Raw genomic sequence first — 16,792 nt, 5'->3', positions numbered from 1 at the left:
GTTCTCTAAAGCTCCGCTTTTATGATAATAAAGTAGAAAAGTGAATGTACTAATTTTTCGAAAACCGGATGTCCTTCATTTTAATGTTTGGTATCCGTTTTTCAAGTGTTCGGTTACTGGTCACCTTTAAATGATGTTGTGGGTAATGACTGAAACTGAAGAAAGCTACAGCTCATACTAAACTTCACACCTCCGACTTCTCCATAGTTTTCATTATGTATGCTCCAATGACTTCTACTTGTTGGTTGTCAAAGTCCTTTGTAGGCTCAGTATGAGTATGAGAGGCATACTATGTTTTCTTGCTGCATGGCTGCATCTTCACATTTCCAGTTTTATAACTTTTGATAAAGTCAAAGTATAGTATACTAAAGTTGTAGCCATTTTTACTATAATTTCTATTTGTAAATTATAGCTGTGTAATAACTGTTAATAACAAAAATAACATTAAAGTGTATTCCCATCTTCAACATTTATTGCATTTTCGCAGAATATGTCATAAATGTCTTAATAAATGTGGGTCCCACCACTTGGGCCCACACCTATTTCTAGAACGGGGCCCTCTAACCCCCATACTACCCTTTTCCCGCTATCGGTGGGCTCCGGCCACTGAGTTACGAGGTAGTCAGAAGTACAAAATCAGCCGAGCTTGCGGAGCTACGCTGTTTCCGTAACCCCCATAGAAGTGAATAGACATTACGGGAACAGCGTAGAGCAGCAAGCTAGACTGTGTCCATAGAGCTTCAGAGTTCACTTCTATGTTATGGAAACGGCGAAGAGAAACGTGCTCGGCTGTTTCCGGAAAACCCCGCCACCTTATAACTTAGTGGCCAGAGACCAGTGGCAGAAGGTAGGACGGGGATCAGGGGGCTCCTTACACAGCCCTATACACAGAAGTTGAAAAAAGTTATGGGGGTCACAATATGGCGATGCAAATGTTTTTTTTTGTTTCTTTCAATCTTTAATTGTTTTTTTAAAGGTACTAAAACATACCAAATTTATATAGTTTTTGTTATCACCATGATCGTACTGTCCTAAAAAATAAAGGTAATGTGTCATTTTCACCATGCATTGAACACCGTAAAAAAGAAACCAATAAGAAAATGGCGGAACTGCTGTTTTTTTTCCAATTCCACCCCATTCTGAATTTTTTTCCAGCTTCCCAGTACATCACACATAATATTAAATAGTACCATTAGAAAGTACAACTCTTCCTGTCAACGAAAAAATAAGTTATGACTGTTTTTATGCTTGTTTTTTCCTCCCCGCCTTCAAAAAAAATTTGTCTCGTCCTGAAAGGGTTAAAAGCTATGTACACCTTTTGAAAGCAATTATTTTTTTTCTTTAAGAAAAATGTCAGTGCCTTTGGTGCAACTTTCAATCAAGTTTTTATTAAAAATTATTTTTACTTTTTCAGATACAGCTGCTCTGTAGCCTGTATAGCGAGCAGCTGTATTATTCCATGGCCACCCAAAGACCACATCTTAGTTTTGTCACGTAAAAACCATGACAAAACTCAAGGCCCCTGCTATCAATTGTATCCGCATAAAAGGACGTGGATACAATTGACCTCAATGGCAAGGCAAGGGAACCGTCTGTTTGCTTGCCTGCCATTCAAACTTTTTTTTGTTGCTAATCAGGCGGAGCGATGACGTTGGCGCAATGATTTCATCATGCCGCTTGCGTTGTTCCGATGGATGCGGCCTGATCAGAAGAGAACAGGCCTGTGTCATCAGAGAAGAGGATGACACTGGAACGAGGACAGGTAAGTGTGGCACTAACTACAGGGGGGGAGCGGGGCGCATTCTACAGGGGGGCTGTGTGGCGATTTCCACAGTTGGGCTGTGTGGCGATTTCCACAGGTGGGCTGTGTGGCGATTTCCACAGGTGGGCTGTGTGGCGCTTTCTACAGGGAGTATGTGTGTGTGGCGCTATCTACAGGGGGTGTGGCGCTATCTACAGGGGGTGTGTGTGTGTGGCGCTATCTACAGGGGGTATGTGTGGCGCTATCTACAGGGGGCATGTGTGGCGCTATCTACAGGGGGCTGTGTGGCGCTATCTACGGGGGACTGTGTGACACTATCTACAGGGGGCTGTGTGACACTATCTACAGGGGGCTGTGTGACACTATCTACAGGGGGCTGTGTGACACTATCTACAGGGGGCTGTGTGACACTATCTACAAGGGGCTGTGTGACACTATCTACAGGGGGCTGTGTGACACTATCTACAGGGGGCTGTGTGACACTATCTACAGGGGGCTGTGTGACACTATCTACAGGGGGCTGTGTGACACTATCTACAGGGGCCTGTGTGACACTATCTACAGGGGCCTGTGTGACACTATCTACAGGGGCCTGTGTGACACTATCTACAGGGGCCTGTGTGACACTACAGGGGGCTGTGTGACACTATCTACAGGGGGCTGTGTGACACTATCTACAGAGGGCTGTGTGACACTATCTACAGGGGGCTGTGTGACACTATCTACTGGGGGCTGTGTGACACTACTGGGGGCTGTGTGACACTATCTACAGGGGACTGTGTGACACTATCTACAGGGGGCTGTGTGACACTATCTACAGGGGGCTGTGTGACACTATCTACTGGGGGTTTTGTGTGACACTACTGGGGGCTGTGTGACACTATCTACAGGGGACTGTGTGACACTATCTACAAGGGGCCGTGTGACGATCTACAGGGGATCTGTGGCACGATCTACAGGGGATCTGTGTGATGCTATCTACAGGGGCTGTGTGTGGTGCTATCTACAGGGGTGCTGCATGTGATTCTGTTTATAGGGGGGGACTGTGGGTGATGCTATCTACAGGTGTCTGTGTGTGGCGCTATCTGCAGGGGGCTGTGTGTGGCGCTATCTGCAGGGGCTATGTGTGGCGCTATCTGCAGGGGGCTGTGTGTGGCGCTATCTGCAGGGGGCTGTGTGTGGCGCTACCTTCAGGGGGCATTGTGTGTGTGGTGCTTTACTGTACAGTGTTTGACACAATTCTATTCAGGGGCGCAGTGTATAGTTATTATATTTAGTGGCACAGTGTGTGGCACCATGAGAGTTTTATCTTCGTTTATAGGTGTGAAAATGTTGGAAAAGTGGTCACCTGTGAGTCACTGGATTTATAGAGTATCTGTCACCTCACCTGACATGTTTGTTATAGGAAATCCTTGTATTTCACATAGTCTTTCTTCAGTCCATGACTAATAGACAAATGCGTGTTACTATTCCCATGGTCAGGAGGATGTGTCCCTGCACAGTGTGAAATTGTCAGCGATGGTTGGGGACTCTTAAGTATGTAGGGACACAGCCCTTTGACAAGGGGAATCGTAACAACCATTTGTTAATGCTTGCACAAAAAGGTAGTGTTAAGAATTGTTATGGCAGGGCGGCGGTGGAGAAGGGGGGGGCCCAAGTTTGGGTAACAGCCCAGGGCCTATGGTCTACTTAGTCCGCCACTGGTTACGCCCAGTTCTCAATTTATTGATACATTTTTAAGAGGAATAAGAGAGGAACGGCACAACTTAGAGTACGGTGAAAAGATGTTCCAGAATTGTTATTTCATGAGGAATACAATTTACTAAAACAGACATTTCAGGAGAGGTAATATACAATACCTAGACGTGCTCTACCTTTCGTATTCTACTTTTCATTATTGAAATCAGTGTATTTGTACATACATTAGTCCAGGAGACTCAAACTTGGCCGGGTAAATGGGCCGCATTACTTCCAAATTTGATATGATACAAAATTATTGTTAATAAATTCGTTATTTGAACTACTATAACAATATAATATTACTATAATAATACCGCTAGATTTAAACTTACCAAAAATTTGCGAGTTTACTCCACGAGCTTATTATAACAATCCAGTTTTAGGGTATGTTCACACGGCTTATTTTCAGCCGTTTTTCGGGCCGTAAACGCCCCGAGTAATGGATAATAATACGGAAGCTGAACATCTGCCCATTGATTTCAATGGGAAAAACTGCATTTCGTTCAGACGCGGAGTTATTGTACACGGCTGTTTCAAAAAACGCCCCGTAAAAAGGAGTTCATGTCACTTCTTGAGCCGTTTTTGGAGCCTTTTTTCATTCTCAATAGAAAAACAGCACCAAAAACATCTGTAAAAAATACATTAAAAAAACGCTTGATGCTTTAAAAACGGCTGAAAATCAGAGGTTGTTTTCCCTTGAAAATAGCTCTGTATTAAACAGACGTTTTTTGTTTAGCGTGTGAACATACCCTTAGTGTCGCTAAATGCAGTCTGGCTGTTCAGTTGGCAGTGTTTGGCAGACACAAGAAGGTCAAGCTTGGGCAGCCCCTTTTTAGATAGTGTCACAGTGCCCTCTGTAGCTAATGCCACAGTGCCCTCGGTAGATAATGCCACAGTGCCCTCTAGATTGTGCCACTGTGCCCTCTAGATTGTGCCACTGTGCCCTCTAGATAATGCCACTGTGCCCTCTAGATAATGCCACTGTGCCCTCTAGATAATGCCACTGTGCCCTCTAGATAATGCCACTGTGCCCTCTAGATAATGCCACTGTGCCCTCTAGATAATGCCACTGTGCCCCCTAGGTAGTGCCACTGTGCCCCCTAGGTAGTGCCACTGTGCCCTCTAGGTAGTGCCACTGTGCCCTCTAGGTAGTGCCACTGTGCCCTCTAGGTAGTGCCACTGTGCCCTCTAGGTAGTGCCACAGTGCCCTCTGCAGGTAATGCCACAGTGCCCTCTGCAGGTAATGCCACAGTGCCCTCTGCAGGTAATGCCACCGTGCCCTCTGCAGGTAATGCCACCGTGCCCACTGCAGGTAATGCCACCGTGCCCACTGCAGGTAATGCCACCGTGCCCACTGCAGGTAATGCCACCGTGCCCACTGCAGGTAATGCCACCGTGCCCACTGCAGGTAATGCCACCGTGCCCACTGCAGGTAATGCCACCGTGCCCTCTGTAGGTAATGCTACCGTGCCCCCTGTAGGTAATGCCACCGTGCCCCCTGTAGGTAATGCCACCGTGCCCCCTGTAGGTAATGCCACCGTGCCCCCTGTAGGTAATGTCACCGTGCCCTCTGTAGGTAATGCCACCACCCGCATAGATAATGCCACAGTGCCCTCTGTAGGTAATGCCACAGTGCCCCAGTCGACAGCGCTATATCCCCCTTCCCTGTAGATAGCTCCATTGGGGCTCCCTCTAGGAGTGGAATCCCCAGCCAGAGCGTTCCCAACGCTCTGGCTGGGGATTCCTCTCCTGGAGGAGCCCCTGACGCATATTTGAGACCCCTGCATTAGTCTGTGGAAGTTGGACATGTCCATGTCAAATGCATCTGTAGATATGTAAGTACTAGTATAAATAACTAAAACCATGGAGCGTGAAAAAATACAAACAATAACAAGGGTATGAAGAACCTCATCAGAGAGGGAATTTGGTAAAAACCTGTTCACTAAGATGTCACTTCAAAGGACAAGATGGTTCAGTCTCCAGCACCAAAATGTTTTTCTTACTATGAGCATAAGAATTATGAAGCTGTGGAATAGTCTATCTCTTGTTCACAGAAGCTCCACACAGCAGGACGCCCATTACAATACGGTTCTGTGCTGTCGTAAGCCACCGTGCACACGGAATTGCATGAGACCTAACTATTCAACTATGTATACCTCCTCTTACAACTGCACTAAGGATATGTTGCTCAGTTATTGTACAGATGTAGCAGTGCTGAATTTCTCTTTTCAACACTTTATGCATTCTTACAATTCCCAGGGCTAGGATAGTACATTAAATTTACTTAAATAATGCCTCTTGATCTCACAATTAGTAATGAAAAACCCGCCAATTCAACTCTACTACATTTGTATTCTGGTAAATCATTTTAAAATCAAGTTTGACATTGTATGTCATGAGCTAGCGTGTTTGTGGAAATATTGCTTTCGGTTAACAAGAATAAATTCCCTTATATGAGTTTACATTGATGTAATTAACTTTTTCGCCTACGTTGTAGCCTAGATTAGTTTATTAACACATAATCTAAATCAAGAAAAGCTTCATTTGATCATTGCATGTTTCAGTAATGAGGTTTGATCTGAAATGAGCTTATCAAGTGGAAAACCCAGGTCATTAAACTGGTTCATTTCACATTTCGAATCTAAATTCAGACCATGTGACTCTAATATGGATTCTGATCGCTTTACATCTGCTTGCCACTTTTTTTATGAGTTTTAATCATCAACTGTTTTTTTCATGTCCATATTTGTACTTTGAGCAATTCACAGGTGAGATTTATATATGATCTTGAACCTGAATGAAATTCTGATTGTTTACTTTCCAGTTCTGTTGTTTTTTCCATATAGGCAATCCTATTCAAAACTGGAAAGTTAACTTTTCAAACCATCTTGTTAAAATAATGAGAAATCCAAGATTCAGACTTGGATAAATGCAGTTTCAAATTGTATGAGTAGAAAGATCTGGGGGGCCATGGGTTGAAGATCAATGATCCAGTATTGATGCATTGAGAAGAGCAGGAACTTCAAAGAGCACAGAATCGACAAGGAAGCGCTGAGCTGGACACTTTAAAGCATATCTATCCGTACAAAACAAAATCCCTATCACTTCTAAGGTAGCCTTACATGTGTATCCGCTGTAGTGCAGCAAGAAATGTCCCTAAACTGCATATGTTGGGTCTATGTCTTTTTTGCTAATTTTGTAAATGTTCATTCTCTCTCTCCATGCTGACTGAGTGGACGGGCTCTATTGTGCTGTTACCTCTGAGCCATTCAGATGTTTCCTCCTGCTGCCCTCCCTGTCGTCTTACAGCACACAGTCTCACAAACCGACAGAGAGACTGCAGCTGCATCCCCCTCCTCACTCTCATGCAGTCTCACACACAGGCTGAGGAAGGCAGGCTGTAACATGATCCTCCCCTCTCACAGCTTAGGCTGGGTTCATATGACATTTAAAAATTATTGTATGATCCATAAACCAGGTAATTATATGTAACTATTATTAGTGGTCTAATTTTATCACATGTTCTAGCAGTCATTACATAATAACATAAGTCAGAGCATGGGTGAAAGATCTAAAATAGATCTTCCAGTCTAATGATGGGCTGGGGTATTTTTATTGGCTCTTTATTGATGTGAAAGCTGGATAAATGTAGAAATGGGACTGGAAGGCTATTAACACCTTTGAACTTTGGAATTGGTGAAGACGACAACATCATTAAAGGGGTTGTATCATGAAGACAACTCTTGTCCATATACCCTATAAGGGCAAAGAGGGGATCCCCAGCTCCGGACCCCTCACTACAAGCCAGAACACAGAGCACTCTGTACAAGTGACTCCAGTTCTGGCGGATTCAAACTATCCTTGTATTACAAAGACGACCATTCAGATATAACAACACATTCCCCCTGCAGCGACTGAAATGCCTGTCTAGCCGCGGCTTCCCCCAGGAATATTAGCTGTTTGCCGGGGGTGTCCGGAGCATCTCTAATTAGATAACCCCTTCAATGGCAAGTGGAATCTTGTCCATGTCATTTGATTTGAAGATGCTTATTGTTATATTGATGATCTCTTTTTAGATAATCAATGAAAAGTACTAAGTCTATTATTCTTGGAAGAGTTTAAGAAGAAGGAGACCATCAACAATACATTCACAGACTATTTACAATGGTTGTCTCGAATTTTTCTCAATCTATTTCCAGTGCCACCTTGGAACAACCATGGATTGTATCAGGTATTGCAGTTCCGCCTTGTTCGTGAATGAATACAAGCTGTGATACAAGACATAGTCCTTGGTCAAGAGTGGTGCTGTTTCTAGCTTTTGCTTTGTTTGAAAAAAAGCCAGGACATTCTGGAGAAGCACTATCCTTCTTGTGTCCTTTTATACTGACACAGTAAGGCACTCATTTGGGCTTCATCATACAAGTACTTAATTGGGATGAGCACACCTTTAGGATTTTGGCCTGGTTTCTGCAGTATAGTGTGGTGGCACACACTGGTAGAGATGTATACATCTGAATAATTTTTATTGTGTAAGAACTGATTCTATTGTCAAGGCTCACTAAATTAAAACGAGCTGCGGCATATGAGTCAGGGGAGAATACCTTGTGAATGAAATGAGCTATGGTACATACATAACCATTGTGCTTAACTTTCCACCTAGTTCATCAATTTACCATCTGTTTTGTTGTTATTAACACGCATTTCGCAGATTACTGAACTGATCAAAGTGATGTGGAAATATTCAACTCTACAAAATATCTCACTGATTGAGCCCCGTACTATGCAAAACATTTAATGTAACACATGGCTTTGCAAGAAGCGAGACCCAGCTCATAAATAGTCCTAGCAACTTTAATGCAAGGTTAATAATCTGGTTATTTTTCTCCCTTAAAGGACTTATTTAATTGTTTTATACCAATAGCCGTTATACACTCATTTGTAATTCTAATCCGGCCCCTACGGCATTTTCTTTCTATCGTACAAGTCTTTTTAATATGACACTTGCTGAACTGATATAACGACTTTGTTGGAATATTTGGAGCTGTCGAGAGCTTCACCGCACCTCCCCAGGCTTTGCAGTGAGTAATTGGCAGATGGCTGATAATAAATCTGAGTTGTGGCAAGATTGGGAACATAGAAGATCAACAAGTGTGGATGAATTTACAAGAAGGTTCAGATGATTTGTCTTCAAATAATTGATCGGGCAGAGTCGAAATGTGCTTAAAAATAAAAACCATCATGTGACCATGGTAATGTGACAAGCTTTCCCATTGCAGTCAGACAAATTTGCATTTTATTATGTTGCCTTTTTCTTTCTCTGTTCTGAGTCGTGTTTTAATATGAATCAAAAAGGTCATATCTGTAGCATTAGACGTCTATTCACTTCTGTGCCAGTAATACTGCTAAACTACACAATGGAATTTGTTCTTCCTTTATACTTTGTGTCTCTGGCAGAGGATACATTTATTTGTATTTGTTTTACAGTTAGGTGTTTTATTAGTAAATTATGAAAATGTTATGGCGGGTTATGTATTTTCAGTTTGAGAGAATATCAGACATTACAGTCCTCCGCATGATTTGCTGCCACTCTTCCCCTGGTAGATAGTCATCAGTAGAATAAAAATTGCCCAATATCTGGTGGACACTAGATAAATGCAGAGGTTTCCAACTGGGTAAATCCATAATAAAATAAAGATAGTTACCTGTATTAGAAGGACCAATTTATTCTATCTGAAAATTCAGATGTGGCTGCATTTAACCCCAATGTCTCCCCTTATGTTATGATCATGGATTGAAGATTTAGAAGCAGGGTTGGATTTTAAGGAGGGCAAAAGCAGTAATTGTTGAGGGGCCTCCACTTCCCAGTTCTCTAAACCACTTATCAGACACTTTTTAGATGTACCTCAAACACTACAAAAGTTTTAATATGTGGTATGAGAGGTGAGTAAGCAGCTGTTACAAATATTTATTAGTAAGTGTTGGGGCTCTAATGTTCTGCCTGCCTGCGCTGCTAACTAGAAGAAATCCAGTGGCCGAGCGCTCATGTTTGTGGTCATATTGCAAAGCGGACAGATACCTCCTCGGCTGAGCCTACCTTCGAAGAAAGGATTGGGCATGTAACAATACCACATACCTGATCCTTGTTTTCTTCAATGGTAGACTTCGAAAACAATCAGGCTGCCCCCATACATTTACATTAGATTGTTCTTGGATTAAGCCACAGGAGGCAGCAATTGTCTTATGTGTATGCGGACTTAAATTAGCCTCATGTCATTTGACAGATTAGTGGGTAGTCAGTCCTTGAGAATTTTTGCTTAATTCAGTTCCTTGATCCGCAAACAATCTATTATGCTCTTATTATTATTATAGCACACTTTATGTGAGTTGATAATAGAGCTAGCAAGTCAAATCTCTATACATCTGATTAGTCAGGAAGCACACACCCCCCCCAGGTAAGTAAGGTTTATTTTTAAGAAGGATTTACGTGTCCTGGTTATGTGATTAATAGGCGGGCACTTTTCTACTGACCTCATTATTGTGTTCTTTTTTATTTTAATGATGATTTCTTGTTTTCTGATTGTGTGTCCTAAAAAAATACACATTTTTGCATAACCGCATCACGTGCATAACATTTCTTCAAATTCGTTCAACTACTGTAGAAGTAAAGTTGTTTGGGTGGTAATCCACTTTATGGTAGACATTTATTTTGTTATGGTGGGAATAATATGATGGAGGCAAAAAAAAGTAAGGTACCCGGCTATTTATTTAGTAATATCACAAAGCCGTATACATACTTGTCGAAGTGACAGACAAAGGAATACAATTCCTGCTGGTGAGAAGATTTATCCTGCTTAAGTAGCCAAATTGGACTTTTTTTTTTTTTTTTCTGTCATCATCAGACTGGAAATATGTGACCTGAATGTGTTTCTGGGCTGCAGGCAGGAGGCCTCAAAATTTGCTGTATTCAAATGTAATTTTTTTTTTATATTGATTTACATGAAATCTTTGGAAATATGTCAAATCTATATGGTATCCATTTGTTTTAAGGTGCGGTTATCCTCTTGGGAAGGACCAACATGTTTCGCTTTAATCATCCAAAAGAAGCCGCAAAATTAAGAGAAAAAAGAAAGGTAAGAAAAATATGGTATTCCCTGATTGGGTAGAAATTATTTCAATTGTGTTCATCATTGTTTCAGATCAACCCTTTATAAGGGGGAATTTATTAACCGGTTTGTACCACGTTAGTGCTGTAAAAGAGTCACTAAATGTTAGGTCATAATCATCATATTCTTAGTCAAACTTTGGGAAATGTCTACCATAATTGAAAATCTAATTTTTTCAAACTTTAACGAGTTATTGGGTCTAGAAATCTCATTTTTAAAAACCCTATTACAAGGGAGTCACCATTCAAGGACTTCATCTATTAGCCAGAGCGCATTATGGCTGCAAAGACCGTTTGCCACTCTGGAGGACCCAACATGTGCGAGATTACACAGACATCCCATTGATTTCAATAGGCACTGTGTAATGCTTCATTTTCCCTGGGGTGGTGCTGCAGTAGAATTGAACACTTGCCAGGTTCCCCCACAGATTACAGCTGATTGCTTTGGTTCCAAGCAGTGGGACTCCTATCGTCAGGGAGCACTTCTAACTAAAAGCGATTGTCCAAAACAGACAACCTGTATAATATAACATTAACTCATTTCAAATACAACTTAAGTGGAATATTTATTTGCATAATGGAGTAAATCTAATATACATTAATTATCGCCTGTATCATATATTGTGCTCCACAGAGTGGTGTGCTTTCCTCATTCAGTTTGTCCATGACGGATCTTTCAAAATCATGTGAAAATCTCTCGGCCGTTATGCTTTACAATCCTGGGTAAGTAAGAAAAACTTTGGTACCAATATTATGTTTGTTATGTCAATTTCCCTGAAAATAATAAAAAAGCACCTATTAACGGTACACATTATTACATTCTTATAACATACTTTGATTTGATTTCTTTAATTCTTATTCTTTGCTAGTAAAGGGCAGAAAGGACAGCCATCTTCCTTCATTCGCAAGAGTGTTTTTCAACATAACTACATAAAAATATTATTATAGGTTGTGTCGTGGATATTATTCACCTGTGATCAAACTTTAACATCTCTGCAAAGATCATAGATATATATATATATATATATATATATATATATATATATATAAATATTTTTTGTACTTTTTGGACTATTTTCACACAATGCACTATTTAAATTCTTCATCCCTTAAGAACTCTATGTATTACCACACTTTATAGCAAGTTTTCTCCCATAGTTTTTCTGACTGTTGTTTTCTTGCGAATATATAAACCCCCTAGGATGAGTTTGCAGTGCTAGCTACCAGGGTGCATGTTGTCTGTTCTTTTAAGGGTTCCTACCTCTGTGTAATAGGGTTTTCCTTGTGTAAAAATCAAAGTAGGTAAATGAGGCACAAAAGCGTCACTAGGAGTAAGAACAAGATTGCCAGTAGGGTATTATATATTTTGCATGTGGGTAAGTCTCATTTACATGACAATTTCATGCACCTGTATAATAGCCCTACATTTTTGCCATTGTATCTCTGCCAACCGGTGACCGTACCATCTGCAATATGCCTTTTGTGATAAGACTTGTCTCACCTGTCACAGCGCTTCATAACCACAATAACCTTCACATATTGAATCCGTAACCAAACTTTGAATCCCATGATGTTCTGCGCATCTGCCGTTGTCTACACCTAGTATAAGTGGTAATACATATTGATCCTTTCTCTGTGACTATTAGCTGAATGGTTTAAATTCAGTGTAACTATATCTAGATATTTCATTTATGCATATATAAAGATCTAAGAATTTTATCAGAAGTATTTGAAATGTACATGTTAAAGGAGACATCCAGTATTAGGAAAACATGACCCACTTTCTTCCCAAATCAGTGCTACTCCTGTCCACAGTGGTGTATTGCAGCACATCTCCATTCCATTCAATGAAGCGAAGTGCCTGTTCACATCACCGCTTGGCTTCCGTTTTTAACGGATCCGTTAAACTTTAACGGAAACCCTGTTAAAACCGGAAAGAAAGCCCTCATTTGTGTTTTTGACGGATCTGTTTTGACGGATCCGTCAGTAAAACGGATCCTTTACATTCCATTTCCGTCCGTTCGTATCCGTTTACAACGGATCCATTATTGTTGATACTACTTGTTTTTGTTTCAATTTTTAAAAACTAATCCTATTGGATGAAGTAAAGAGATGACCGGGAAGAAGGAATGCTGCAGACCGCTTCAATACCCATATACACCCAAAAACAGCCAAATGCATAGAGAGTCCACAGAGCAGACCGCTTCAATACCCATATACACCCAAAAACAGCCAAATGCATAGAGAGCCCACAGAGCAGACCGCTTCAATACCCATATACACCTCAAAACAGCCAAATGCAGAGACCCCAAAACAGCCAAATGCATAGTCGACTGCGCTATTGATTCAGTCGTTAAAACGGAAACCTGCCGGAATGGTGACGAACGGAAACGTTTCCATCACCATTGATATCAGTGGTGACTGAAACCGAAGCTGTGGTTTCAGTTTGACTTTCCATTGCGGGGTTCACCTGACGGAAAACTCCGATGGAACCCCGGAACGGAAAACCAACGCTGATGCGAACAGGCGAGTAAAATGTTAAATCTAAACTTAAAAACAATGACAAAACCCCAAAATACCTTTTTTTTTTTTTTTGGTAGAGTGAGCACTTCTCTGCTCAAAATGGAGTCTGTGTTTTTTGCAGACTGTGCAAGTTGCAACAATTTCTAAACATGCTCAGCTCTACAAAATGATGTTTGACAGAAAGCAATAACGGAATACCTTCAGTTTGCTTCCGTTGGCCCATTGACTTCAATGATGAAACAAAAACGGAAATGTAATTTCCGTTAGGGATCCGTTTTATCGACTGAAACAATGGTGCTGCAGGCTGCGTTATTGTTTCCGTCCAAAAAACGGATCCCTAACGGAACGGAAGCAAACTGATGCCAACGGACACTTTAATAAATTCCATTGAAATCAATGGTAATACAAACGGAACTTCTACTTTCCGTTTGTCTGTTCCTCCGACGGAAGAAATAAACGGAAAGCCAAACGGTGATGTGGACAGACTCTAAGCTGCAATCCCAGACACAACCCATGGACAGGTGTGGCAAGGTTTCTGTAAGAAAGCTGCATTGTTTTTCTAATCCTGGATGACCCCTTTAAAGGCTTCTTCCAGTACTAGGATCTCACATCCTGGGTTCAGAAGCTGTTGTGCGGTTTTTAGTGAAGATTTCCTATAGCATGTGTGATCACCTCTCCACTGAACTCAGAGGTAGTTGTCAGGAGCAATTCAGGTAATAGGAAAATCAGTAGTAAGGAAACGAAAGGTTCAAATCTGACTAAGGGCAATATCTGTATGGAGGCGGCATGTACTCCCCTTGTATTCACGGGTCTTTTCCTACACTCCAAAAACATACTAAAAGGTCAATTGGCTTATTATGAAATTGACCATGTGTTTGAGATAGTGAATTTAGATTGTAAGCCCCATCAGGGACAGGGAGTGATGTGAGTGATGGCCATCTCTGTACAGAACTGCCCAATATGGCGCTAAAAAAGCAACAGAAAATAAAATAGATATTTTCCTGCCATATTCAATGTTATTCTGTGACAAAGAAAACGGTCAAGTAAACCAGGTAGCCTTCTGAGATGTTAACATAATTTTGAAGCCTTTACCCTGCAGAAATGTTTGATTTTCTATTGTTAAAATCCCTTTTCAGAGGTAACCTTTAGCCTTCAATCACAGTTCGTCTGCAGGATTGTCAAGGCTCTCTGAGCACATAAGGAAAATTGCAATTCTCCTTGCACTTTTTATGTTACATTCAAAGTCTAACCAGTATTGTCAGCCAAGCTCATGATCATCGCATGGTTTGTGCCAAGTGCAGGGTGACTGCGAATATGGTTTTCATTCTGTCCAACTTTGAATATGTCATTTAATAGAAAAATGATAGAACCATGCCATGTAGTAGAAGAGGTGCAGACATGCTTGTGTGAAACAGTTCTAACTTTTAAAAGTTGAGAAAAAGTTCCTTCTGATTTTCTCTCTTATTTATATATACGTTTTTAATACAAGAAGTATTTCCCCCTCAATCACCTGTTAACAGCTTTTGCCATGGTGAATAAATCTAAGGGTGTTAGAGCTTTGCCAAAAAAACTTCACTTCATGTTCTGCCTACACTTCTCATCCGGTACGATTATATTGTGGGCACGGTGCTCATCTTTCTCCTTACCATGTTGCCTTAGAAAGAGCAGTGCATACCATCATAACGTTGTTTCAATAAAATAATATAAACCAACATATGACAATAAAGATACATTAAAAGGGTTTTCCGGGACTGTAATGTTGATGGCCTATCCTTAGGATAAATATCTGATCAGTGGGGTTCTGACTCCTGGCATGTCTGCCGATGAGCTGCTTAAAGGCGCCACTTCATTGATTATTCAGGCACAGCGCCATATGTTCGATTGTGACTGTGCCTGGTACTGCAGCTCACAGCAGCTTAGTTCCATTCATGTGAATGGGAATGAGCTGCAGTACCAGGCAAAGCCCAAACTAAATGTACTGAACTGGGCCTGACTCGTTAGCAGGCAAGACTTCAGAACATACAATTATTGTTTTTTAGAAGGAAAGGTTTTACAAATTTAAAAAAAAAAATCTTTTTTTTTTTTTATTTATTTTTATTGTTACAGCTAAACACATTATTTATTATCTATATACTTAAATATTATTAATGAAACCAAAATTTATTATATGACAAATTCCCTTTAAAATTAAATCAGGCAGACCTGGTCCACAAGAGTAAATGCACCCTTAAGAAATGCTTGACTCTCCAGACCCTCTAAATGTTGAAATTAAGTTGCTTTTATCAGGCCTTGCTTTGGCAGAAGATAAATCTCTGTGAGATCTATAGCAAAACACAAAGAAAAAATGCATCTGATGAAAGGCCAGGAGCATCCAAAAGCGTATGAATAAATATTTTCAAGTGAGAGTTACAGGCCGTGCGTAATATGTCACGACAGCCACAGGGAACAAACAGATCAATCTCCGGCTGGCAGTGGCAAAACTAATGTAATAGAGCTGAAGAATCTGAAGTTTCTTTTCCCAAGGAGAGTGGCAGGTATCATACAGGGCAGCTTCTCGGCAGGACACAGGGGGTATGTTGTATTGTGCTAATATATTGACCGAAACGCATAACTTTTAGTAAAACACTCGTTTAAACTAAGAGCTGTTTCAGTCAGAATAGTCACGTTGGAATTAAAGGGGAACTCTGGTAAAAAGTATTCGTCATTCTGCTGATGGACCTACAGGGCAGCAGTGAGAATTCTGAAATTCCAGCTTCTGCCCTACCTCTTCAGCTCACGAAAGCAAAGTTTACAACAATAGAAGTATATTGCTGCTAATGCAGCTCCCTAGTAGAGAAGCAGAAATTCATTTTTTGCAAAAATGTGTAGGATAAAAAAAAGTTAAAATGTGATTCTTTGTGATTAAAAAAAAGTGTTTTCAATTGTTTTTGCCACAAACCATGTAAATGATATATTTTTTCACTATGTAAGAGTTCCCTTATTTTTGAACAAATTTTCATAATTAGTAAAATGGTCCTACTACATACCAGGGCCTTCCTTCCTGGTGCTCCCTCAAGTACAAGTTTCCAAACTGTTCTTATCCACTTTAGTCCCTTACTGCATTTACAACTACTGCTGCATGTTGCTGGCCTATACAGCAGAAGTTATCTCCTCACTTACCTCACTTAGGGATCTGCATCTATTAACTAAAGCGGCAGCACACAGACTTCTTGCTCTTCTTCTTCCCCAGTTTAGTCGCCACTGCCTGCATTGGTCCAGAATGCAGGGTAAGGTAGCTGAAAGGGAGAAGAGAGTTCTCCGTATTAGTAGTATTATGAGGAGTGAGCGGGCAGAGACGGAAGTCTGTGAGGTGCAGCTTCAACCAAAATTTTTGTTGCCTATGGATTTAAGGGCCCATAGTTTACATAGTTTCTTAGAAACTTGTATTTGAAGGACAAGAGTAAAAATAATCAATAGCCTAGTATGTTAACTGACCCTTGTAGTTCCATTTAACTAATATTGTAAATTGCCCATAGTTTCACTTTAACTTTAATTATATCCTCTTTAATTTCATTTGTTTCGGAATAAAAATAACTAATATTTTGTAATATGTAATTTAGATAATT

The 16,792-nt window shown here is 40.7% G+C and overlaps 1 protein-coding gene across 4 annotated transcripts in view; it reads left to right on the top strand.

The window, feature by feature from the left end:
• Positions 1-16,792, top strand: part of KIF16B (kinesin family member 16B) — a 242,300-nt gene that overhangs the window by 113,804 nt on the left and 111,704 nt on the right. For all 4 annotated transcript variants that reach the window (XM_075863098.1, XM_075863097.1, XM_075863096.1 and 1 more), the window contains exons 17-18: positions 10,550-10,632; positions 11,299-11,387. In XM_075863098.1, coding sequence (XP_075719213.1) covers positions 10,550-10,632; positions 11,299-11,387 — 172 coding nt within the window. The remainder of the gene's footprint in view (positions 1-10,549; positions 10,633-11,298; positions 11,388-16,792) is intronic.

Source organism: Rhinoderma darwinii, chromosome 4 (genome assembly GCF_050947455.1).
Source record: "Rhinoderma darwinii isolate aRhiDar2 chromosome 4, aRhiDar2.hap1, whole genome shotgun sequence".
Lineage (NCBI taxonomy): Eukaryota > Metazoa > Chordata > Amphibia > Anura > Rhinodermatidae > Rhinoderma > Rhinoderma darwinii.
Note: the sequence above shows the minus strand (reverse complement) of the source record. Positions and strands in the feature narration are given on the sequence as shown.